At 43.5% G+C, this 24,041-nt stretch overlaps 1 protein-coding gene across 1 annotated transcript; it reads right to left on the reverse strand.

Annotated features, from left to right (window-relative positions):
• Positions 1-4,128: 4,128 nt before the first annotated feature.
• ppp1r13l (protein phosphatase 1, regulatory subunit 13 like) lies at positions 4,129-23,761 on the reverse strand. The gene is made up of 13 exons (XM_071912520.2): positions 23,629-23,761; positions 14,367-14,429; positions 14,132-14,250; positions 12,893-13,484; positions 11,688-11,780; positions 11,404-11,492; positions 10,292-10,664; positions 9,172-9,641; positions 8,733-8,870; positions 7,129-7,262; positions 6,641-6,807; positions 5,496-5,689; positions 4,129-5,365 (listed from the first exon to the last, which is right to left on the reverse strand). The coding sequence occupies exons 2-13, from the start codon at positions 14,401-14,403 to the stop codon at positions 5,330-5,332; spliced, it is 2,442 nt and encodes an 813-aa protein (XP_071768621.2). The 5' UTR covers positions 14,404-14,429; positions 23,629-23,761; the 3' UTR covers positions 4,129-5,329.
• Positions 23,762-24,041: the final 280 nt, after the last annotated feature.

A 24,041-nucleotide genomic window follows, 5' to 3' on the forward strand; every position in this document is an offset into this window, starting at 1 on the left:
TTTCCCCACCCATATTCTCCCAGCCAGGATCCAAGCCCGATCCTCTATTCTCCAAGCTACCCCATAAAACAAATAAATTGTTTAAAAGTAGCAAAAGGGAGCTGTATTTTGAGTCAGGGCGGGACGTGAGATTCCTTTCTATCAGCACACCCTGCGTTGGGTCTTTAAGAGCCGTCACGGCGGGACGTCCATCCCTTTTATTACTCCCACCGGACGTCTGTGCAGCACCCGTCAGGGACACATCCGAGTGATGTCATCCCCGACAGACAGGAACTTCGGTCCGGGCAGCGAGGGCAGAGAGAGAGAGAGAGAGAGAGAGAGAGAGAGAGAGCAGAGGTGTGAAGGAGGAGGAGGAGGAGAGAGAGGGACGAGGAATGAGAACATTATGCGAGAGCTTAAGTGAAATGGTTCCCCCTTGAGAGAGAGAGAGAGAGAGAGAGAGGGGAAGAGAGAAAGAGAGAGAGGGAGAGAGTGAGAGAGAGAGAGAGAGAGAGAGGGGGGACAGAGAGGGAGAGAGAGAGATGGAGGAGGGCTGCTTGCCACTGATTTGTCTCAGAGAGGTAAGAGAAAGAGAGAGAGACAGAGAGAGAGAGAGGGGGGACAGAGAGGGAGAGAGAGAGATGGAGGAGGGCTTCTTGCCACTCTGATTTGTCTCAGAGAGAGAGGAGAGAGAGCGAGAGAGAGAGAGAGAGAGCGAGGTGGACGTAAGAGACGGGGCCACTGAAAAAATGAAGGACACACACCGACACAGTAAGGTGGAGGAGGGAGAGAGGATAGTGAGAAAGGGTTGTTCCTGGTGTTTTTTTGTTTTTTTTGGGGTGGGGTGGGGCGGGGGGTCTGTATGGAGAGAGGATGGCAGGGTCTTTACCAGCACGCTGCTCGCTTAGCCTGCGCTGACGGACTTGTCGTCCTGAAGGCCTGAATGATTTATTAAAGTGAGGAGTGGCAGAGAAGAGGGCAGCCAGGCGAGCGCTGATTAACTAGGGGAGCGAGGGAGGACAAGCACTCCTCTATTATTCATTACTCCAGAGGAGCGCAGAGTGGGAGCAGGGCCGGAATAGCAGAGGAGGAGAAAGAAAGAAAGAGGAGGAGGAGGAGGAGATATTTTTCTAGGCCGCTTTTTGTTCCCCCTCATTGTTTTTGTTTGCTTGTTTGTTTGTTTGTTTGTTTGTTTGTTTGTTTCCCCCGTTCCGAGTGTGTGCCCTCAGTACAGAGCCGGCTGGGTTCAGTGAAGCTGTGTGTGTGTGTGTCCGCAGGCCACGGATCTGTCTGCTCACCTCAGTGTCTGAGAGCGCAGCATGCAGAGGGCAAGCATGTGTTATGCACGCAAATGCACACACATACACACACCACACATACACACACACACACACACACACACACACAAACACACAGGGTCTCCCTCCGAGGCAGTTAGCTGGCTGTCACATACAATACCAAGCAATCCCAGGGAGAGGCATCATTCCAGTTCCGGTCTGGGCCGCCATGAAGCAGACATGCGGTATGCGGTATGATTGTGTCACCCAACGACTCTCACACAGCAGAGCAGAGCCTGTGAACCCCCCCCTCACACACACACACACACACACACACACACACACACTCCCCCCCCCCCACTGGTTTGTTGTCCTCAAATAATGGAGCATTGCTCTTGCTGAGATCACATTAGAAGAGACTTCCCTGCCGCTGGTCTGACAGAACCAATCTCCTCAGCAGTATAACTGAGAGGGGCGTCTGTTCAATACTTAAAAGGCAAACATGCAACATTGATGACCCATGGGTCCGCTGGTCGCCATCTGAAGAAGGGGGCATCATATCCCCGAGTCATGTCTGCAACAATGTCTGTGTGTGTATACGAGTGTGTTTCCAAACTCGTGCCTTGGTTTAACGGCTCCTTTATTTAGCTCCCTCTTCATGAACGCAAACAATGCAGCATTCAAATATATATATTTTTGCTTCTCTTTCTCTTTTCCAGTGATCGTCTCTTCAGTAACGGGGCTCATTTCAGATCTTGATAGATTATTCTATTTGCTGTCAGTCAGGACAGGTATAATGGAGCACATTTGAAATGGTTGAGCGGTTTATGGATTATCCCTGCATTCCACTGACAGGTATCCCATCACACAGAAAATTGCATGGTGCTTTCAGAAAGGTATTCCATTCCCTCTAACACACTTTATTTCTCTTCACTCATCCTTTCCCCCTGCTATTTCATTGTCTCAGTCCTCCTCTTTCTCTGTGGTGTCTCCCCGGTTCAATAGCGCTGCTCTGTCTTTCCTTCATGCCCTATAAAGGCCGCGGCCACGAGAAAGCCCATCTGCTCTTAGTGCTTTTATATATTTATTTGACTGCAGCAGTTGAAGGCGTGTTGGAAGTAGGCTGGCCTGTCGTGTCAAGCGGGGTTGTCAAACCCTGATGGGCCAAAGAGGCTGGCTCCGATAATGGCCAGCACATCTGAAGTCACTGGGTGTGTGTGTGTGAGTGTGTGTGTGTGTGTGTGGGTGTGTGTGAGTGGGGGACGGTGGAGCGGAGGGGGGCAGTGAGGCGGAATTGAACATGGTGTGGAGAATGAGAATGGAGGGGGATGAGATAAAAATAAAAACGTGCAGCCACACTGCAGACGGGCGAGGCGCCCGTCGAGTAACCGCGCTCCGCCGACCTGAACCGGCTGGCTGCGGTCCACGTCAATAACAGTTCATTTTGCTCCATCTTGGTAATAATGGGGTTTCAATGAGGCATCAAATGAGTTCTGCTTGAGCAGAATCACTATTCAGCACAAAACTCTTGAATGCTACTGCTTACTGCTGCAGATACAATGCCTGCTTCAATGCAGCATTGACAAAGGGCAGCAGGGAGAGGCAGCCTACATACAGTGTGTCTGGATGTTGGTGGGCGTATGGCCGCATGCAAATGTGCTGTTGTGGGCGCAGGCAAGCACGTGTCTGACTGTTAGATTCACATTCTTGATTCATTTAACAAATCTGCTAGCCGAGGCACTTCTAGACCTCCATCCATCTGAACACGAGCGAACACACATTAACATATACTGCAAAAAATATTCAAATGTCATTTAATCTAGTATTGAGTCTTATTGTAAACCTTATAAATCTTGTGCTTAATCTTATTGTACCTAAAACAAGTGAAAAAATCTGGAATCTAGATTGATATAATTTAATTTTTTTCCAACGGATATTGACATTTGTCTCCAGAAAACTCCTGAAACAAGTGAAACTACAACAAAAACAAGTGGATTATCTCACCCCCTTGAAATCAATAATATTTTATTAATAGATATGACACTAAATTGACTTAAGACGTTTTTACATTGTACATTCCTTTTGGTCTTCATGGCCCTCTAGGTAGAGGCGATCTGTTTCAGCAGGGCATTATGTATGCTACCACAGGCCAGCGGACAGTTCAGCCGCTTAAATCACCTGAATTATTCACCAGAAAATGTGAAACACCGCATTAGCTCACCACAGTTACTCACCACAGCGTGTGTGAGCGTGTTGGTGTGTGTGTGTGTGTGTATGTCGGTGTATGTCATCATCGTTGTATCTACATGAAACTAAAGAACAGTGGCAGGAGTGCAGCGGTCCTGCTCAGATAATGTTGACACTAATCTTCCCCTGGGACTGTGCTGAAGCGTACGAGCGTTGGTGTTTTCTCAACACCAGCGGGGAAGAGATAGTCTGCAGATCAAAAGGCTTGAGTCAGACTTAATTAAAAAAAATATTAATCATGTGTGTAGTTTTTCAGTTATTATACTTATACATAATAGTGCAGCTAATTGATTCATTAGAATCGCAGCAGTCGGGTGGGTGCTGTGTGGTGTGAAAAGAAGGGAGAGGGAGGAAGAGAAAGAGAATACGTAACTTCAAACAGGAGGAAACAAAGCTTCAAGTATTAGGACAATTTAATAAAATGCAGAGCATATAGTGTGTAACAAAAGAGCCTTTATGAATAGTTTTTTTCATATCAGTTTGGAAATATTGTGATTTTTATGTTGGTGTTGAATTCATACTTGATTATGCACTGTCATCTACTGGTCAGTACGGGGCATTTCACACCATAAAGTCAAATAATCACCGTGCCATATTATTTCAAACAACAGACCAAACAACAGAAAACGTGGCACATTTTATTTCTTTATTGAACAGTTAACCGTTTGGTCCTGACTTTCCCCCCGGGGGGGTCAAAGGTCAAGTGCACAGCAGTCCCTAACAACCAAAGAGTTGCACTGAAAACACAATTATGAAAACAAATTCATTACAAAACACTCATTCTCCCACTGTGAAAACACACACATCCACAAAAGGATCTGCGTACACCGTCATGGATAAAAAAAAATCCATTTTCTTAACAGAATTCCTTAAAATAGACAACATCAAAATATTTGAGAAGGCCTAAACTGTGGGTCGGGGTTAAAGCCAGGGTGGAAAATCAGTCAAATGCTGCTAAATTTTAGCTGTGGCTGTTTGTTCTAGTCTACCAGGCACATTGGCAAGACAACAATCACCATCTGGATTTTCTAAAAATAATATTTGGCTGGTAAAATAGCAACTATGGCTGCTGTTTTTGGAATCCATCAGCTACTGTGGTCAGAAAAAGTTACTTTCCTGCCCTGCTTAAGGCACACGATTGTTCTTATGATAAGAAATAACACTAAATCTGAGAAACCATTCGAAAAAAACACAGTGATATGTACAGTATATAGAGACTTTCAGATCTGACACAAATATTATAAAAGAGTGAAATTCCTATTTCTGGTCGTAACCACACTTTTTTTTATTCAAGAGTTTGGGAAGCTTCTTCAATGTAGCTGACAACTCTGTTTCTAAATTAAGCAATCATGCGTCATGTTTGTTGATATTGTGCGGCTAAGATTATTAACCAGCCAGTGAGTCAGAAATCTCAAGCTGTGACTGGAAACACAATTGGGTGAAACGACAGGCAAGATCGGACCTGGCTAACTCTTGGCTACACAGGTTCAGCTCACTAGAGAGAGTTTTAGCACAGTAGAGAGCTCTAGCTTGTCCAGCAAGAAATATCTTACAGCAGAGCCAATAAACAATAGAAAATAGTAAATCTTCCAATCCACATGATACCTTCTCAAACATCTGTCCCTTGTCAGTGAGGCCAACATGCATACTGAGAACTCTCTCCTTCAACATTTCTTGACTGACTGATAAAAAACATTTCTCATGCCCAGCCTTTTCTCGGAGTTTGCAGACACATTCATTTCTATCTGATGCCTCTGAAACAGTGACCTGTAAAGCCCCAGAGTCTTCTGCTCCAGTGTGAACTGTGTTGATTATTGAGAGGCCGTTTAGCAGAGAGATTTCGGTCGAACCTTCGGGAAAAGCTGAAAGAAAAACAACAACCCAGAAACATAAACATTCCTGTTGCGACCGGATTATGAACTGCAACGTGAAAACACAATCGTAAAAATGAATGTTAGGTCTGAAATGTTCAGTTAGAAATCAGGATCTTACCCCAAAGTAGTTGTTGGGGACGAAGCCCTCCCGGCCGCAGAGCGAGGCCCACCACCAGTCCACTCCCTCGGGCTTCTGCAGGATGGTGACCATGTCTCCCTCTTTGAAGCTCAGCTCGTCCGCAGCCTGGGCCGGATAGTTCCACAGAGCGTACAGCACCCCGCTGTTCTCCGCCCCCATGGCCTCCTCCACACCTGACGCCACGCACAGGGAACAGCAAATAAATGTATGTCACGGGCTTGAGCCGTACAACAGGTAAGGTGTGTCCATCAGCTGGGGTTAGACCAATATAACAGGCTGATATTGGCCTTTTATTAAATATCAGATATTAGTCACTCATGTCGTCCACTGCTGATTATGATGGAAGCTCCTCCCTGACCACAACTAAATGAAAACATGGAAAACCTGCAGTGGGATTTTATTTTCATTGCACATTTTATTTATTCCTTTGATTGTTCAGTTAAATTCTTCAATTAAAGTCTTAACGTATCCCAGCGTTTCCCCTACCATTGAATACATTGAATAGGTGGAGTGGAGAGTTTTAGTGTCTCATGGTCTAAATACTGTGTCAGAGATTGAAGAATAAAAATGTGGGGGAAAAACAGAATATTTGGATTTTTTTGGCATGAAAATGGTCAAATTTAAAGATTAACTATTGGCACAAAATATCAGCTATCGGCCTTTAAAAACCCATATGGGCCAAAGTGTACCACCAACAGTGATGTGTCCTGTCACTCAGCTAAAAGACTAAAATGTAAGTTACATGGCATATTTATGATGGATTTGAGTTTCATGATGATTCTTTTACTTTTAGCATTTTACAGCATTCTACTCCTCAGCTGCATCAGCTATTTTGTGTGTTTGTGTGTGTGTGACACTCTTATCTGGGGCAATTTACACTGACTCCAATGGTAGAATAGGCTTAAACCAGAATTACAATTAACCAATAGTCAAGAGTGCAAGACAGATGCAGCAACAGTCAAATTGTGTCATACAGTCATACGACCTGTCGAAACTCAAAGTAAGGCTAAATGCCTAATATGTAAATATGTAAATCTAAATTACATAACATATTCTATGATGGATTTGCATGATCTTTTACAGTGTAGTCTGGTTGTATGTGTGTGTGTGTGTGATCTCCTCACCCCTCAGGAAGCTCTCACACTCCTCAAACCCCACGGCGTAAGGATCACACTTCTGGGCGGCGGTGGCTCCGTCGCTCTCCGTCACCGCCATGACAGCCGCTCCGTTCCTCACCAGAAACTCACACAGCAGACGGTCGTTACAAGAGGCTGCGCAGTGCAGCGGAGTCCTGCAGGGCCAAGGACCGACCGGGATTAAACACATCTAGTGGTACAACTTCGGTGTCGTGAAAATAGCCAAGGCACAACGGACAGCAATGCTACACAGAGACACAATATAAGGTGTCTTTGTGGATGCTTCTATCCGAAACACCACACACTGCCATGCATACATTTTTAGGATATGTGGCCCCAATAGGAATCAAAACCCTAACCTTGGCTGTGTTAGTGCCACAGTACACCCACTAAACTACACAAAGCTTGCATAGGAGGCAGAAGTCAATGAGAGAGACAGAGACGGGATAGGTGGAGGAGAATAGAGAAGTGTTTACCAGCCGTGGCTGTCCGGCGCACTGACATTGGCTCCAATGCGAACCAGGAAGTCCACCACATTGTAGTGGCCTCCACAGATGGCATTGTGAAGGGCAGTGATGCCCTCGTCATTGGGTCGGCTGGGGTCATTCATCTGCGGAAAACACACATTACACAGTGTTAGTTTATCAGCTAAACTTTAATCGCCTTAAAGGAAAAATCCATCCTCAGATACTCTCACACTGTTAGATATCATCCATGTGTGACCTTCCAGGAGTTAATTTGTGATGAAGTGTTGTGATTTATTTTTTCCCTCAAACCTGCCTCATCTACTTCTACTTCAGTTAGTGATTTCCTACATTTCCCAGAATGCCCTTCGACAACCGCCAAAGAACGGGCCTGAACTTGTTGAATTCAGCTGTGAGTTATACATGTAGGTGAAGAGCAATAGCAATAGTGATAACATAGAGCAGTTTTTCCACTCAAGAAAATATTAGTCGCGCCCCTTACTCAAAACACTGGTCTTGTGGCTGCATTGCATTCTGGTCTATTGAGGCTACTGTTGGAGGAGAAATTGGTCTCTCTCCTCTTCTACGATGGATTTCTCCCTGTGTGATTGTTGAACGTCTCTTGGTGCAAAATGGCGGCTCTAGAAAGAAGCCCTCGCTCTTTGATTCTGAGGGACTGACACCAAAACCTGCTGTTTACTGTTGATGTTTTACATCGCTGGAAAATCTTCTGCTATCACACTTCATTGTAGCTGCTGAAAATATCTCAGCGTGGCGTCATCTTGTCTACATTTGGCCAGTTATCCGTGGGAATAAAATAAAAATACACAGCCAAACAACAAAATGGGCCCAGAAATGCACGATACATTGCCAACAGCTGTTAAAGTGTTTTAGGGTGGATTCCAATTAGGAGCTTGGGCTAGAGCTCCCCTCCTTCAACAGCTACAGTCGAGGTGTCCTTCAGCAAGCACTTCACCTCCAGCTGCTACACTGGAGTTGCTCGGTGGCCGACAGCAGAAGCTGCTGCACTGAGAAACTTCCAAATGTGTTTCTGCATGAATGTGAAGCAGGGGCTTGCTTAAAAAGGGAATGCATACTCAGCAAACCTTCCGTGGCAAAATAAAGGTTAAAAATAACATATTTTGCATCACTTTGTAAAGCCAGAATCCAGAACTGCAGCACATTTGGCACCACAGTTTACTGTTTTAGTTTACTCTGATTTCACTGGGTTTAAGAGTTTTCCCCTCTCTAACTTATTGATGGGAGCTGTCAGGGTCATGACCTTTATATTAAGTTACAGGGGATCTGAAAGTACAGTTATGTTATGTGTATATACTGATATAGTCTTTTACATTTTGGATTTTGTGCAAATTTCTTTAAATCAATTTGACCTTTTGTCTAGTTGTAATGTGATTTAAGTTCCTTGTATGAATTGATGTTTCAGGTTTATTAAGAATTGGTTTATTTTGAGTGCAATACAGGCAATTGTATTATTATAGATATTATTCGTAGTCGTAGTATTAATAGTAGTAGTAGTAGTGGCAGTACTAGTGGTAGCAGTGGTAGTATTAGTAGTACTTGCACTCACACACACACACACACACACACACACACACCTCCTGCATGGCCCTCTGCACCGTCTCCAGCTCTCCGACCAGCGACCCGTCCAGCAGCAGGACCAGCGGACTGAGTCTCGCTCGCCTCCCAGAGCCTCTACGCTCCCGACTGGCCCGCCGCAGAATGGAGTGGTAGTTCTGACGAGACAAACAGAACCACAACTTACATCAAATAAAGCACTTTTTTTGGGAACTTCTTCCACTAAAGGGATTTAAAGACTGAAATGTAACATTAACAGCTTTGCAGCAACTGATAATAACTTCCAGATGATGTAATTAATTAATGTAATACTGTAATACTGTAATATTACTCCAGCAACTTATTACATTCACAGGTTTTATTATAATTTCAGCCCATTTAGAGGGGTTATTTTATTACATTTTGTAAGTTATTGCATTATCAGGCATTTATTACATTATCTACAAGCTCATGTCTTACTCTGTGGTCATGGGGGAGCGGTGTGGATGTCTGCGGCACGGGGAAGGGGGAAGGAGGTGTGGCGCTGTCCTCTCCCTCTGAGGAGCTGCTGGTCTCGCTCCCTTGCTCCCCCTTCTGCCGGAGGCCCTTCCTGCGGAAAAGCTTGTTGATGAGATGCTTGTACTGGTTGGGCTGGTAGTGGGAGACCTTCTTCAGCGGCTGGGACAGATCCACGGAGCCCCGTCTCTTCAGCGCTCGGGGGATTTCCGCCCGGATACGGAGCAGCTCCTCCAGGTCGGGGATCTCCTGGCTCTGGGCCTCGGGGGCCACAACCGGCTGCAGCCTGGTGGGGCTGAGGGGCCGGGGGGCGGGGGCGGGGGCCGCCTCCATACCCCCCTCTGACATGCTGGGAGTCTCAGAAATCACAGGAATGTGATGATGAATAAGGTCCAGCCGCTCTAACTCTGCATCTACGTCCCCCGCTTTCAGCACTGCAGAGACGGAGACCAAACCACAGATGCAGCAAAATTAGCTTAATTAACAAAGATCCTGTGAACACAAATCTATTGCAGGAAAGTGTAACAGAGTGTGTGGGCAGATGTGTGACGTGCAAGGGTGGAAGTAACTAATTACATTCACTCACGTTACAGTAATTGACTGTATTTTTTAAAGTCAGTAATTTTACTTTTACTTAAGTGTTTTTTTCCTCCTATTGCACTTCACTGAATTTTAAATGACATCCATTACAGAGTACAGATTTTGTACTCTCTCCTTAAGCAACAGAAACTGGACCATTGTAAATTGTAGAGCCATTCACAGTGAACAGTCAGTCAGCGAAGAAGAGAAGAGTAATCTGGCTTTATTTTATTGCGTAATTTTGAATTTTTAGAATTAAAAGAATCTAGTTTGAACTCTGTCCTCTCGTCCTTTTAGAATCACATGGAAAAGATCACATGTAACAACATTCTCTTTTCTAAAAAGTAAAAGTAACTTTTACTCTGAGTACATTTTAAATGAGCTAGTAGATTTTTACACTAGTACTTTCACTTCTACTTAAGTAAAATATCAGCAAAGTAACAGTACTTCAACTTGAGTAGGAAACTCTAGTACTCTCTCCACCACCGGTGATGTGTTTCCATACCTTCACTGTATATGGCCGGCTGCCTCAGCTCGGGTGGGGGGGGCTGTGGCTGGAGGAGGGGCTGGGGCAGGAACTCTCTGGGCAGCGGTACGGCCGGCAGGTAAGGCAGCATGTCTCCGTCTCCTCCCAGGACTCTGGGGTGGTGGGTCGGCCCCACGGCCCAGTGGGGGTTCTGCAGACGCATGATGACAGACAGAGGGATGGGCCTGCGCTGGCGGGTCTGGGCGGAAGCGGGGGGGATGGAAATACGGGAGATGATGGGCTGAGCGTGGTAGGGGGAGTGGGCCGGGGACGTAACGTCTGGAGGAACCGATATACGGGCGTTACGGGGGAGAGATCCATGGGAAGGCTGGAGAGGTCGAGAGCGAGAATCCTGGAGAGGCGGAGACAAACAGTAAAAGGGGATGAGCTCAGTAAATCAAAGAAAAAAAAAGAAAGCATGCTTGCTATTCTCACACCTAAGCCTGCACGGGGAAAAAGGCAGCAGCTTTATGTCATAAAATAAATCACTCTGTGTGTATATCCCTTAATAAAGAAATGAGAGTTAGGATCCGATCTTAAACTAGTCTGCAGACAGAGGGAACAGTGGATATACTGTAGTTAAAAAGCCTCTATTGTGATGGTATATCTAGGATACATATTAAGAACAGCTGACTGGTTTCGACCACAAGACTTGGGGAAGTTTTTCTTCCATATTTGAGCAAGAGTGCCTGCAGATTGCCAAAGATTGGATCCTAATTCTAGGCTTCTAGGCATGTGCACCACTCCTTCGTGAGCTATTTGACGCTATCTGAAGCTGTAAAAATATTTTTCGAGCACAGTTTTTCCTGTTTCATCTATCTTCTCTAAAAAATACTCTACTAACATTCTGTTGGCCATTTCACCCTGTTCTTATCTGTGAAAAACAATGCCAGGCTAGTGGTACCTCCTGTTTAGGTAGATATCTGCAGTTTCTCAAGGACTCAAAGAGGGAATGGTGCGCCATTTTAGTTAACGTTGTGAACGTGGATTACTTACAAATGCGGGAAAGAACATTTGAGCCAAGATAAAAGTCATAAAAGCAAAACTCTCACAGTACTTATTTGATCTATCTCTCCATCAACACCACACACCTTTTTGGCGCTGGGGGCCGGAGGAGGACCGTCCAGGTTGGATTCCCTCCAGTTGCTTTTTGGCACCGACGGCCTCAGCCACTCTGTCTCTGCAACAGGAAGGTGCTAAGTTAAAAAACAGAGAACACACACTGGGCGCCGGTGGCAGAGAGCCAAAGTTCCTGAGCGCTTAAATTGTTTGCCCTGTACTAACGCTACGACTCTGCACACAAAGTAAAAGTTGAATTAACAATGCCGTCTTTCATCTGCCTGAATGTAAATGAGCAGCAGTCATGCAGACTAACTTTCGTAGGTGTGGTGAGGTTTCCTCTCGTAGGACGCGTCCAGATCTGTCTCATTCCACTTGCCAGGGCTCTTTTGCCGCTGCACGCCCTCATCTGAGAGAGAGAGAGAGAGAGAGAGAGAGAGAGAGAGAGAGAGAGAGTGAGTGACAGAAAGGAAGAAGGAAGCTTAGAAAGAATAGTACAAACTGGGTTGCAAGCATGTTGAGCAAATGACCCAAAAAAATTCAATAAAGTCTTGACACTCCCAAGGTTACAGGCCAGTGTTTCCCTCCAGAATTTTATTTGTGTAACGACGGAAAAACCTCTGAAACTAAAACCCTCCATTGAAACCCAGAATAATGAAAGTCTTGTAGGTGGGTTGGCAGCTTCTTCAGGAAAAGTGACCCAATGCACCGATTCAGTGGTAGAGGAAACTCTGTTACAGACACTTCTTGAAAAGTTAATGTGCACTGGAGACAAATGAAGATAAATGAGATAAATTAAATTATTTTACTCCAAGATTTTAAGACTCAATAGCAGATTAAATCAGCGGTTCTCAAACTGGGGGCTGGGAGATAATTTTGGGGGGATCGCGAGATGATTTATGGGATAGGAAAAAAACATATTTCTACTATACAAGTTTATTATCATGAGTAATTATTCTGTTTTTTCTTGTATCTTTGCTTTTTTCTTGTGAAATACTGAATAGCTTTAAGCCTCTCGGCCTCTTCTGATAATCAAATGAAATGACCTGAAAAGGGAAAATCATTTTTTGGGTGAACTGTTCGCCACTCTGCATATGCAGCCTGCGATGGGGGTTGCAAGTAGGCATCGCTTCGTTTTAAGGGGTCGTTTAAAGGTTGAGAGCCACTGGATTAAATGTTTTTTTTATTTTCGGTTGTACGACAGAAGCCCTGAAAGGCAAGATGAAAAAAACATGTTTATTTAAGTTTATCTCGTCCGGACGAGTTACTAAGTTGTTTGGATGAGATGAACTTAAAATTTGGCAGTACATTTTTTTTTCTTGCATTGCCATTCTGGGCTTCCATACGGTTGCCTTTGAGCTAGTTAATCAGTTTCTACTGTCTGTATCAAACTGTACAGTCACAGACCGATGTTTACCCCAGATTTTTATTCTTGAAAGAGTGAAAAAGCCTCTGAAACAGCATTTAGATCAGGCAGACGCTGGAGAGACAGTAAAACACTGGATCACTAAAGCCACTCACCAGCTTGCACGAACCCGCCAAAATTCCGGGGCAGCGTGCTGGACAAGGGATGATTGAAAGGGCGGGGGGAGGGGCTTCTGTCCGGCCGCGGGGACCTTCGGCCCATCTGGCTGCTGTCGTAAGGGCTCAGCAGGTTGGAGGAGGAGTGCAGCGGAGCGGACCGGGGCAACTGGTCAAAAGAAGCAGCCGTGGGGGTCGGGGAGGGGCTCCGCTCCATGTAACTGACCGAGCCTCGCGGGCTCCTGTTGTAACGAGAGGGGGAGGCACGCCTCTGGGTACGAGGCGAATGTTTGGGGCTCATCTGACCGTACGAGTAAGTGTCGGGTCCGAGGTGGGGGAGCGGAGAGTGTCCGTCCCTGCGGGCCTGGGGGGATGTGAGCGGGTTGGGGGAGAAGACAGGGGAGTACGGGGGGGTTTTAGTGCTGGAGACGATGGAGTCCATGGAACGAGAGGCTGTTGAGCTCGGGGAGTAAGGCATGGAGCTGGTGCTGTCGTGACTGCTGCCACCTGAATCCCTGGGACTGAGGGAGGCGGAGGTGGAGGAGCTGGACAGGCTGAACTGAGGCTTCTCTCTGGAGATCAGAGAGCCGGTCTGCAGGGAGAACACAGCAGAGCGGGGGTCAGTTCAGGAATGAACTCATCCAATTCAATTGAGGACTTGCAATCAGAAATTGAAAAAAACAGAACTGGAAATTTAATTCAATTCAATGAAATTCTGTGAAACTCCATGTTTTTTTTTTTCCTTACCACATATCTGAGATTACACATAGTGTTATATATTATCAATACTGAATATTATAAAATGTTAAAGGTACCTTGCAGGTGGTATTTGATGCATAACATGCTATCATAATCCATACATTATGATTGAATGTATTTGATTTGTTTAACTGTCTTTTATCTGATTCATAATGTTTAGCGAGAAGACAAACTCTCTTAGAAGTGGAATTTCATGGAATTTAATAGAATTCAATTCTGTTTCCTGTCATTCCAATTCAATTCCAATTCTGTTTCCTTAGAGCTGGGTGACATTCACATTCCAACTCCAACTGCAGGAATTGAATTGGAGTTTAACATGTATTCTCAATTCAATTCATGAATTTCCCCAACTCTGGAACACAGGTCAGGATGGGACAGAACAGGAAATGCACACACATTTTGTACACACACAGACACATACAAACATACACACACTATATAGTATATCACTGATACAAACAGACAGATGTGTGTGTGTACCTGAGACCCAGACTTTGCATTGTTGCTGGAAGAAGCCTCCTGCAGCAGGGAGTTGAACTCTCTGGATAACTCATCTGCTGTAGCCAGGGAGGCGTTCAGGTCATCATTCATGGACTGGACTGGATATAAACAACACAAGTATCACAGACCATTAGTATGGCATAGTCCCCCCATGTGGTTTTCTCATGGAGCAAAAAGAAAAACAAGGATGTGATGAAACACGTTGCACACTTACACAGCATGCTGCTGCCATAGCCCGTCTGAGAGCTCATGGCTGTGACGTTGCAGCGTCCGGCTCCTGAAAAAAAAAAAAACAACGAAAAGAAAGAAAACACACCAAAGCTATTAGGGCAAAAGTCCCAGACCAAGTTCGTTTCAAACTGACACGGCTTCACAACCTCATGAGATGAATTTGCATTTAGCACCTTAGTCACTTTTACAGGACTCGACACGCTACTCTTCTCGTAAAACACAGCAGCTCAAAGATTCGCATGAATAGACCTGGCCTTCTGCCCTCTGAGTTCTTCCCATTCCATTCCACTCAGCCTTTAGCTCAAAGTTTAATATGATAAAATTAGGAGCTGCTGTGTCTCCAAGCTGTGAACGGGGAGTCTTTCACCCTGCACCCTCTCCCTCCCTCCCTCCCTCCCTCTCTCTCCCTCTGCTGGCTCCCCTCAGGCTCTCTGTGTGAGGGAGCGTCAACCTTTTGTGGTTTCATAACCAGAATGAAGAAATAAAAATGCCCTTCATGTCTAAACAAGCCACACTTTCCTCATACCTCAGCAACTGTAAAAAAAACCTTGCAGGCATGCTTTAAAAACATTTATCTGCAAAGTCACATCTCAGCGTGTTGTGGCCCCCTCGACTCCACACCCTGGGCTGCTGGGAACAGCTGTCCGCTCTTCTCGCTGATTCACCCCCCAGTATCTATAAAGCCAGGTGTTCCAGCTTAGCATCATAGATGACTGGTCTCTCTGAAAGCCGGCTTCAGACACACAGAGAGACAGGTGCAGCACACGGCTAGTCTACTGGATGACAGGTTACACTGATACTCCAGACAGCTGGGTAGGCCAACAGGTGGGTTAGTCCAGACTGGGAGCACAGAGCTACTCAAATTATGTATAAATGCAGAAAATGCTCTGTATGTCTAATAATGAGTGAAAATGACATTGACTGCATCTATTAACATAATAAATGGGATATAATTCTTCACAATTATCCATTTCTGGTTTGATTTCTGTTGGTCTAAACCTAAGAAAGGTTCTTTCCGTCCATGTTGGGGCTCATAAATGTGCCAAAATTGCATTAAAATCTGTGTACTTGCTGGCAGTTTATCCAAATATTCTCTCACCTGTCCCTCATTTACTGCAATCCTGCCTGTGTCTAATTAATAATATACATACCAGTCAGTTAGACAGACAGACAGACAGACAGACAGAAAGTGAGGACAGGGGAAACAGAGAATCTACCAAGCGTCACTGATGACTCAACAGCTTTGCACCACTCCACATTTGTGTGAGCCACAAACATACCCAAGTTTCTTTGGGTATATTTGCTACTTAAAGGAAAAATCCAAACTCGGATGCTCTTACACTGTCACATATCATCAGTTTGTGATGTTCAGCGCATTCCAGGAGTTTTTTTTTGTGATGAAATGTTGTAATTTACTTGTTGGTGTGCCCACTTTCACCTCAGCCATGCCTCATCTACTTTGATGTCAATTAGTGATTCCCTGTTTCCCAGGATGACGTTCAACAACGGCCAGAAAAGCGGGTTCTCTGTGCTGTGTAGGTGAAGGAGCAGAGAGTGATAATGATAATGATTAAAAAAAGCTGTTGGAGCGGCAGTTGTGTTTCACACACTATTGAGGCTGCTGTTGGTTGAGAAATTGCTGTTTCTAATTTTGTATTTTGCTTTGCTTTACGTTTCGATTCGGCACCAGAATCTAATTTGGGCAAATAGGGCAAATCTACATCATCTCAATTAGAGGGGATGATGCTCTTCTCTGCTGCAGCCCCACTTGGTGATTTAGGCGGATAAGAGGATAAGACGGGTGCATTTTTACATTAGAATGAGATGAAACGGCATCTTTACTTCCTTGATTTGAGTTTCCTGTTGAAACAGGATGTTGGGGCGGGACAAAACAGTGAGGGATCATTGTGTCTTCTTTCAAATCACTTCTCAAGACATACTTCTACAGACTGGCCTTTATGTAATTGTTTTATCCTGTTTTAAATCTTGTGTTTTTTGCCCTGTGCTTTCTATTACTGTCTGTCTTCTGTATTGCTGCCTGCCTTTCTTTTTGGAGTTGTTTCTCTTGTTTTCTGTAAAGCACTTTGCAAACTCTCTTTTCAGAAAGGTGCTATACAAATAAAGTTTATTATTATTATTATTATTATTATTATTACCATTCAAAAATCTAAACCAATGGAATATCAGTCAGGGAGAGAAAGGCGGTTTTATTTGCTGGGAGGGAGAGACGGGACTGTTCAAAAATCTCTGATGGTTTTATTGGTTGGAATTCATATTCACGCCTACTGGTACAGCATGAGGTCACCGTTAAAGATACTTCCAGTGTTTTCCAGTAAGTAAAAGTAATGGGAGTTCATTTCATGGAGACTTTAAAAGCAGACCGACCTCAGCCTACAATATCTGACGGTACTTATCCCACTTAGCGCCTGGATTAGCCCCCAGCACCAGTCTAATATTAGTCAGGTTACAGAGGAAAATATGTATTATATCTAAGGTCATCATTCCCGCCTTTCCCGTCCGATTCACACACACACACACACACACACACACACACACACACACACACACACACACAATAGTACCGTCAGACAATAACCATCCCAGACTGTGTGTGCTGTAGCAGAGGCTTGGTAGAGTCACACCAGGTCTCACATTCCACACCACGCCTCCCTGTGAGGCATTCAAGCGCCGCCTGGGACGGCTCCTGTTCAGCTTATCTCTGTTTGTCAAGAGCAGCACACACAAAAAAGATTTCCTTCTCTCTCTCTCTCTCTCTCTCTCTCTCTCTGAGTCACACAGGTCAGGTCGATCACTCGCTCACTAAACTCTCCCCTTCCTGCCCAGCAGTTCGTCGACCCCGCCCCTTCCCTCCCTGCTGCACTCTCACCTTCTTCTGCGTTCTTTTGCATGACTGTTTTCCCTTCACTGGTTCTTCAAGGAGTTACTCTGTTGTGTAACTTAACTCAGTGTGGTGCACTGTTGATACACCACTGAAGCCAGAGGACTTATGATTTCATTGCCTACATTAGGGTTATTTTGTTTTGTTTTGTTTTGTTTTGTTTTGTTTTGTTTCTTCATTCATTCATTCATTTATTTATTTGTTTGTTTGTTTCATTCATTCATTCATCCATTCATTCATTTGTTTGTTTGTTTCAGTCATTCATTCATTCATTCATTCATTCATTCATTCGTTTGTTACTTTATTACCTCCGCCAAGGAGGTTATGTTTTCGGTGCCGTTTGTTTGTTTGTTTGTTTGTTTGTCTGTTAGCAGGATTAGGGAAAAACTACTGGCCCGATTTTCATGAAACTTGGTGGAAGGGTATAGCATGGCCCAAGGAAGAACCCATTCAATTTTGGAGCGGATCCGGATCCGACTCACGAACAAGCAATAATAGCACGAACCTTGGCGGAGGTCTGCGCTCTCCGAGTGCCCTTCTAGTGTTTTCTCTTTACACTGGCTGTATTGTGTTAACATGTGTATTAACCAATGGAAAGGTGTTGTAAGTAAACATACTGTGCAAACACCCAATGAAAACAAGGGTGTAACAACACACATAGTATGAAAACAGTTTTCATTAAGTGCTAACACAGTGTTGTGTTGGGCCAATGTGAAGTAACATGACCTCGTTTCCTTTGACATTTCATGCATCTTCTTGTCGTTCTGTTGTTTTCCACCATGTTGTGTTCTGTTATTTAGATTCTGGAGTTCTACAGTTTATTTGTGTCTTTGTTTGTCATCTTATTTTTTGTTGTTTGTGTTATTTATGTGTTTCTTTTTTTAGTTTTGAGAGAAATTCCTTGTATACTTGTGGATGAGCAGAATGGATTCAGAAAACACAGATCTTGTTTAGATCATATTTATACTGTGAGAATACTGTAATTAGAGCTAGGATCTCTGAGGGTAAAATCTACTTTTGTATGTTTTATTGACTTTCAAAAAGCGTTTAAACTTATCTCGGCTGGTGTGGATGGAAAATTTTATAAAGCCATTAAAGCGTGTTGTGTGCAGGTGAATGATATGAAGACTGGGTGGTTTTCTACCCCATATGGAGGCAAACAAGGAGATGTTCTCTCTCCTACCCTTTTTGCTCTGTATTTTAATGATTTAACCCAGCAAATTAAAAGTAAAAACCATGGATTGCAAATAGGTGATGTGAAGCTGAATATCCTGTTATACGCTGATGACATAGCACTCCTAGCAAGGACAGAGGCGGAGTTGCAGAACATGCTAAATACTGTTAATCTCTGGGGTAGGAAATGGAGATTATCGATTAATCGGGGAAAAACTCAAATCATGCACTTCAGAAAAACGAGAGTAGGTAGAAGCACCTTTAATTTTCATGCTGAAGCTATGTCATTAGCATATACCAGCTCATATAAATACCTTGGATTTACTTTGGATGAACATTTAACGTTTGAAGAGGGCATTAGTGTTTTGGCTGAATGTTGTTTTCAGTGAAGCTGACCAGCAATATATTTTCAGAAATGGTTTAGGATGTAGCGTTCACCATATTAAGCACAGGTTATTTCTCGACTATAAAGAAAAATCGGCTACTGACATCTGGCTCAAACCAAAACGTATAACATATAATCAAATTAAAAACATGTATAGTCCAGAACCTTATGTTACTTTACCCTTGGAAGGATCCAGAAGATCTGTGTGTGCCCAGTTGAGAACTGCGACCCTCTGTCTGGCGACTGAGGTGGGCAGGTTCAATTCTACTGATGAGGAGGAGAGACTATGTACTGTATGTGAACTGGGTGTTGTCGAAGATGAATTTCACTTTTTGTTTCACGGTACGTTAAACGAGGAACTAAGACTGCTTTTATTTGAGAAAATGCAAAACAAGAAGCCTGAGCTGTTCTGGTTATAGGTTAAGTTGGTAGTCAGAGAGGAAGTTTTTAGCGTGGCCACTTTCATTGGGAAAGCATGGAAACTGAGAATGGAGAAGCTGTTTATTTGAATGTATGACTTTGATTTGTATGTTTTGATTATTATTTGTTTCTGGTTCTTTTTGTTTGGTGGAACGTAACGTCTCTGTGTCTAGTAAACCCATGCAGTGGTGCACAACACATTATTAAAAATCAGCTATCTATCTATCTGTACAACATCTGGCAAATAAAAGTTTCTGATTCTGATTCTGATTTTGAGGTGAGGAGTTTTTATAAGCCCCTTGGTTTTTTTTTAATTTTTATCTCAGCTACATCATGAGTTGCTCATTTGCATCTCCTCTTTCTGTGTTTTTCTTATCAGGCTATTTTATCGCTGTGCAAATAAACTAAGATAAACTAAACAGCCAAGGTAAAGACTGAGTAAAATGAAGGCTTCAGTCTAAGAACCATATTAGTGAATTTTGAATTTCTTTGAACAGCCAATGTACAGCCAGTTGTCATTAGGTCAGGCATTAGGTATCAATTGGAGTGTAACTGTTACACATGAAAGTACACAACCTCTACTGTCTATAACTATGAATGCACACAATATAAATAATGAAATTTAGAAACATGAATCATCTTAAAACCATCAAATTTAAACCATCAAACTTAAAGTGGACTGCATCTTCAAGAGCAATTGCTTGGTAAAATACACTATTACTCTCTTTTCAGTTCCTTGAATGGTCTGGTAACTAATCATTTGAGAGACACTAGAGTGTTTACGTTGCAGTTTACTAAGTTGGTTCAACCTTATAGCATTCAAGAATTAATTGTCTATACTACTAATGCCAGAAAGATGCAGGATAAAAACATAAAGGAGGACTTCTACAATTAATAGCTACCACTTTTGTATGTTTTTATTTAGTTTGAAAGCTTTGTTTTGACCTTAAAAACTTGGTAACTTGGAAACTGTGTAACTGGCAGTCAGATAAGCACAGAGATCACTGTGGGAAGTAAAAAGGAGATTTAAAGATTAAGGACAATAATCATTAGTCTAGGCAGAATGGCAGGGTGTGTCTGTCCACGACGACAAGCAGTCCCTCCCTCCCTCTCATGTTCTTCACCGACAAATGACGATTACACATCTGACTGATTCGGTGGTTTCTGCTGACCTCCTCCTTCCCATCCATGACTCCATTCATTTCCTCCCTCTCCTGTTTCGGTATCATCTGCCCCTCCTTCATATCCTTTCTCCAGATCTGCCTCGCTCTGTCTCCCCATTCACTCCAGGCAGGGAACTTGGCTGAGACTGAATGATAAAAAGTGAACGGTTCTCTATGCCTTTTTCTCTCTTTGTTGTGGAACCTGAGTCATCTCTAAGACCCCGATCTGGCTGTACTGAATCACACAGACAACCCAAAACTAAAAGATGTCCCACAGGTGTGTATAAAACCCATAAAACTCCTGCAGATCGACACTGCTGGGTTTAGAGGGGAAGCAGTGAAAAGCATGGGTCCTGCTATTAAAACGCAATTCAGCACAAGCTTCTTTATTTGCTCTTGCTCAGCTTGATTTGGATTCAGTGCTCTAAATTCCCAGCAGAGCATTCAGTCATGCCACAGTCCATTGCCAAAGTAAGTAAATATTTGACGCACTCTTTACATTGGCCCACCACTATCTCATGTGATGGATGTCGGGATTCTGACAGGAGATTAAGGTCAAAGCGAATTGAGTAAATGCAGGTAGGAGGTGCTGTGTAATTATTGGGTAAAATATCAGGAATCTGTGTCACTGCGCTCTAGGGAAGAGAATTATTAACCCGGTGTTTTTGTGTCTTTTCTTCTGCATTGTCTGCCGGCACTGCAGAAAAGGAACGCTTCCAGAAAAGTGTCTCCAAAGAATACTGCCTCAAGTCTGATTTGATAATACTGCCAGGAAGCAACACACAGTGGCGGCTAGTTGTTGTTTCTCGCCTAAATTAGTCAACTTCGGTTCTATTAAGTGATCAGTTTTACAGTATGATGAAATAGATGGCCTAGCCCAAGTTGCTCACAGGTTAATCATGTCTTCTGCCTCCAAACCTTAACAGCATGACTCTCTGACACAGACTGTCCCTACCCAACGCACTCCACCCACTTACTTTTTTTATAACGCTGACACCCAGACCTCTTCTAGCTAGTCATTGAAATGCCTAACCTTTCTACCTACATAAACACATCAACGAGCACACACACACACACACACACACACACACCTGTAGCACATTCCATTCACCACAGCAACTGTCACTGCCAAAGAAAACAGCCTTACACAAAGCAGCTCCATTGATCTTCAAATGCAGGATGACAATTATCTGCAGACCAGGGTGCAGCAGGAATAATGGTATATGAACTAAAGCATATTACCGGAGCCTCATTATGATAACAACTAATCCCTTAACACAGTACAAATTGTTTACGGTCCTGTGTTTGTTTGTGGCGCTGCAGACTCATTTGTCCGTGTGGCTTCTAACACTATGCCAGCTATCTTCTTCCCTGCTACTGTTCTCTAGCATGTGACTCGGGAATCTCCCGGTGCAACACAACATAACAGAGTGGCATTCCTGGCGAGTTACACGCTACACCTAAAGCCCAAACACTGTGTCACACTCAGCTGAGGTGCAGAGAGAGCAGTGCAGGGGGCCACTGCTATGTGACAAATGTGTGTGTGTGTGTGTGTGTGTGTGTGTGTGTGCATGCAGGGGAAAATCACATCCACAGGTGTTCTGCTGGCAGTGACAGACTTACAGTACCAACAATAAATCTGATAACAGGTTACAGCAAGTGTATCACACAATGCTGCCCAGCTGGTTTTTAAAACAAGACCCGGTTCACACTGCTGGAGAAATGCCATTCACATCTTGTTATGACAAAGTTTGGTTTGCTGTCACTCTGCAGATCTCTACTGAACAACCTAGCTATTAAGTAGAACAAATAATTGTTTCACGTTTCATAACTTCCAGTCATAAGAAATGCTATGAGAAATAACTCCAGTAATCCTGTAATAAATGTTAGAAGGATACTGTTTGGCTGAGGAAGAGCATCAAGCTTGAAACACATTGCATCTGAGTAGCTGCTGAACCTATTAGCCTTTATTTGTGTTCATTTATTGCTTTGAAGTGCTTGGATTTGTTAGCACTATTTACAGCAAATACACTTCTTGTTTTGTGCATTATATGCTTTTCCACCTTTTCTATTTGAAGTTTTCTGACCCGATTTATTTCCACTGCCTTTTTATGTGGAGAAGGATACTGTAGAAATATCACAGCAACACTAAAATATAATGCAGCTACTAAAGGTCACAATATTACACTATAGGACATCGTAGGGCTGGGCGATATGGTTGAAATCAATATCATGATTATCATAAGGATTTTTCTCGATATCAATATATATCACGATATGGTTCATGTATGCAAAATCACCTTAAATAATCAAATTAATGTTCATCTCATTGAACCGAATGCTAATGTTAGGTGTGATGTCAAACAAAACAGAAATATTCAAATAATATTCCTACCATAGCCTACCTCATTTTATGAGAGTTTTTAAGTAAAATTTGCTTGTCATCATCAATTCAGACAGCAGAAATGTGTGTCACGATATCAAAATATCTTCATATCATCACGATATGATTCCACTGAAAGACGATAAACGATAATATTGAATTATCGCCCAGCCCTAGAACATCCTATTGTAAAACAGCAGATATCATAAAAATATCATAAAGTGCGATAAGGTCAACCATAAACTCATTATTGTGTACAACAGACACAGTATAGCTCCCTATAGGAATATCATAGGACATTATATCTGATATCTGTAGGATATATTACAGTGATTTTTCATGGTTTAGGGGTAAAGGGGCTATACCAGACTACAGAGGGCTGTAAGTTTTATGACTGACAGTTTTAGGTCATTGTTAGTGAATGGCACTTTACTGCACATCCATGTCCAGCAGCTGGCTGGAGCATGTAAGCCTTCCTCCCTCTCTTTCCTTCCTACTGGCTGTGTGGACTGAGGCAGAGCAGGCAGAAATGGAAACATCTGATTTTCATTAGTTTGAGAACAAGCTCCTCCTCGCATTCAAGTCCTCTTACAATGAACTAAGGAAACATAGAGAGAAATCTACACAAGAAAAAAAAAGTATTCATATCATATACTTTGGAGCAGTGACAGACTCAAAAGTAAAATACACCTACTGAAGCAACATAATTCAAACCTTATCAATAAAACAGAATATACGGAACAACAATAATCCTTGACTTCATACATTATCCCACGCAGTGAGAGCTGCGTAGGCTACGAGGCGAGTTAAAAACCTCCTTACCTTATGAAGGAGACCTTTGTTCTTCAGTTCAAAACTCAAGAGTGAGACTGAGCCCTGACCAAGTTATTTTCCCCCTGAAGTCGGTCTGATCAGTCTGTCTCTCTCTCTTGTGGCGGCGGCTCCAGACATTTAGTCATAGCTGCGTACTGAGTGGAGTTATTTTGGCTCCTAGTCCAGCCCCCTCTCTGCTCCGCTGCTCCGCTGTAACCCGAGCCAGGTGCTGCTGCCGCAGCTGGCTCAGGTGAGCGAGCCCGCCCCGGCTGCTGTCCTGACATCTTCTTCTTCTGCTGGAAGATACAGGCAGATTTACACTGCGTCATTCCCATATATTGATATACATATTGATACTACTACTGCTACTACTATTTCTACTTTTTCTGGTCTTATTTTAACTATTTTACTCTTGTGAAGCA

This window comes from Centroberyx gerrardi, chromosome 6 (assembly GCF_048128805.1).
Source record: "Centroberyx gerrardi isolate f3 chromosome 6, fCenGer3.hap1.cur.20231027, whole genome shotgun sequence".
Lineage (NCBI taxonomy): Eukaryota > Metazoa > Chordata > Actinopteri > Beryciformes > Berycidae > Centroberyx > Centroberyx gerrardi.

Coding starts and splice junctions, on each gene's coding strand:
- ppp1r13l (XM_071912520.2), bottom strand. CDS start 14,403: ATGAGCTCTCAGACGGGCTATGGCAGCAGCATGCTGT. Junction 9,642..10,291: donor GCCGGCCATATACAGTGAAG/GTATGGAAACAC, acceptor CCGTCTCTGCAG/TGCTGAAAGCGGGGGACGTA. Junction 5,366..5,495: donor TCCCCAACAACTACTTTGGG/GTAAGATCCTGA, acceptor TTTTTCTTTCAG/CTTTTCCCGAAGGTTCGACC.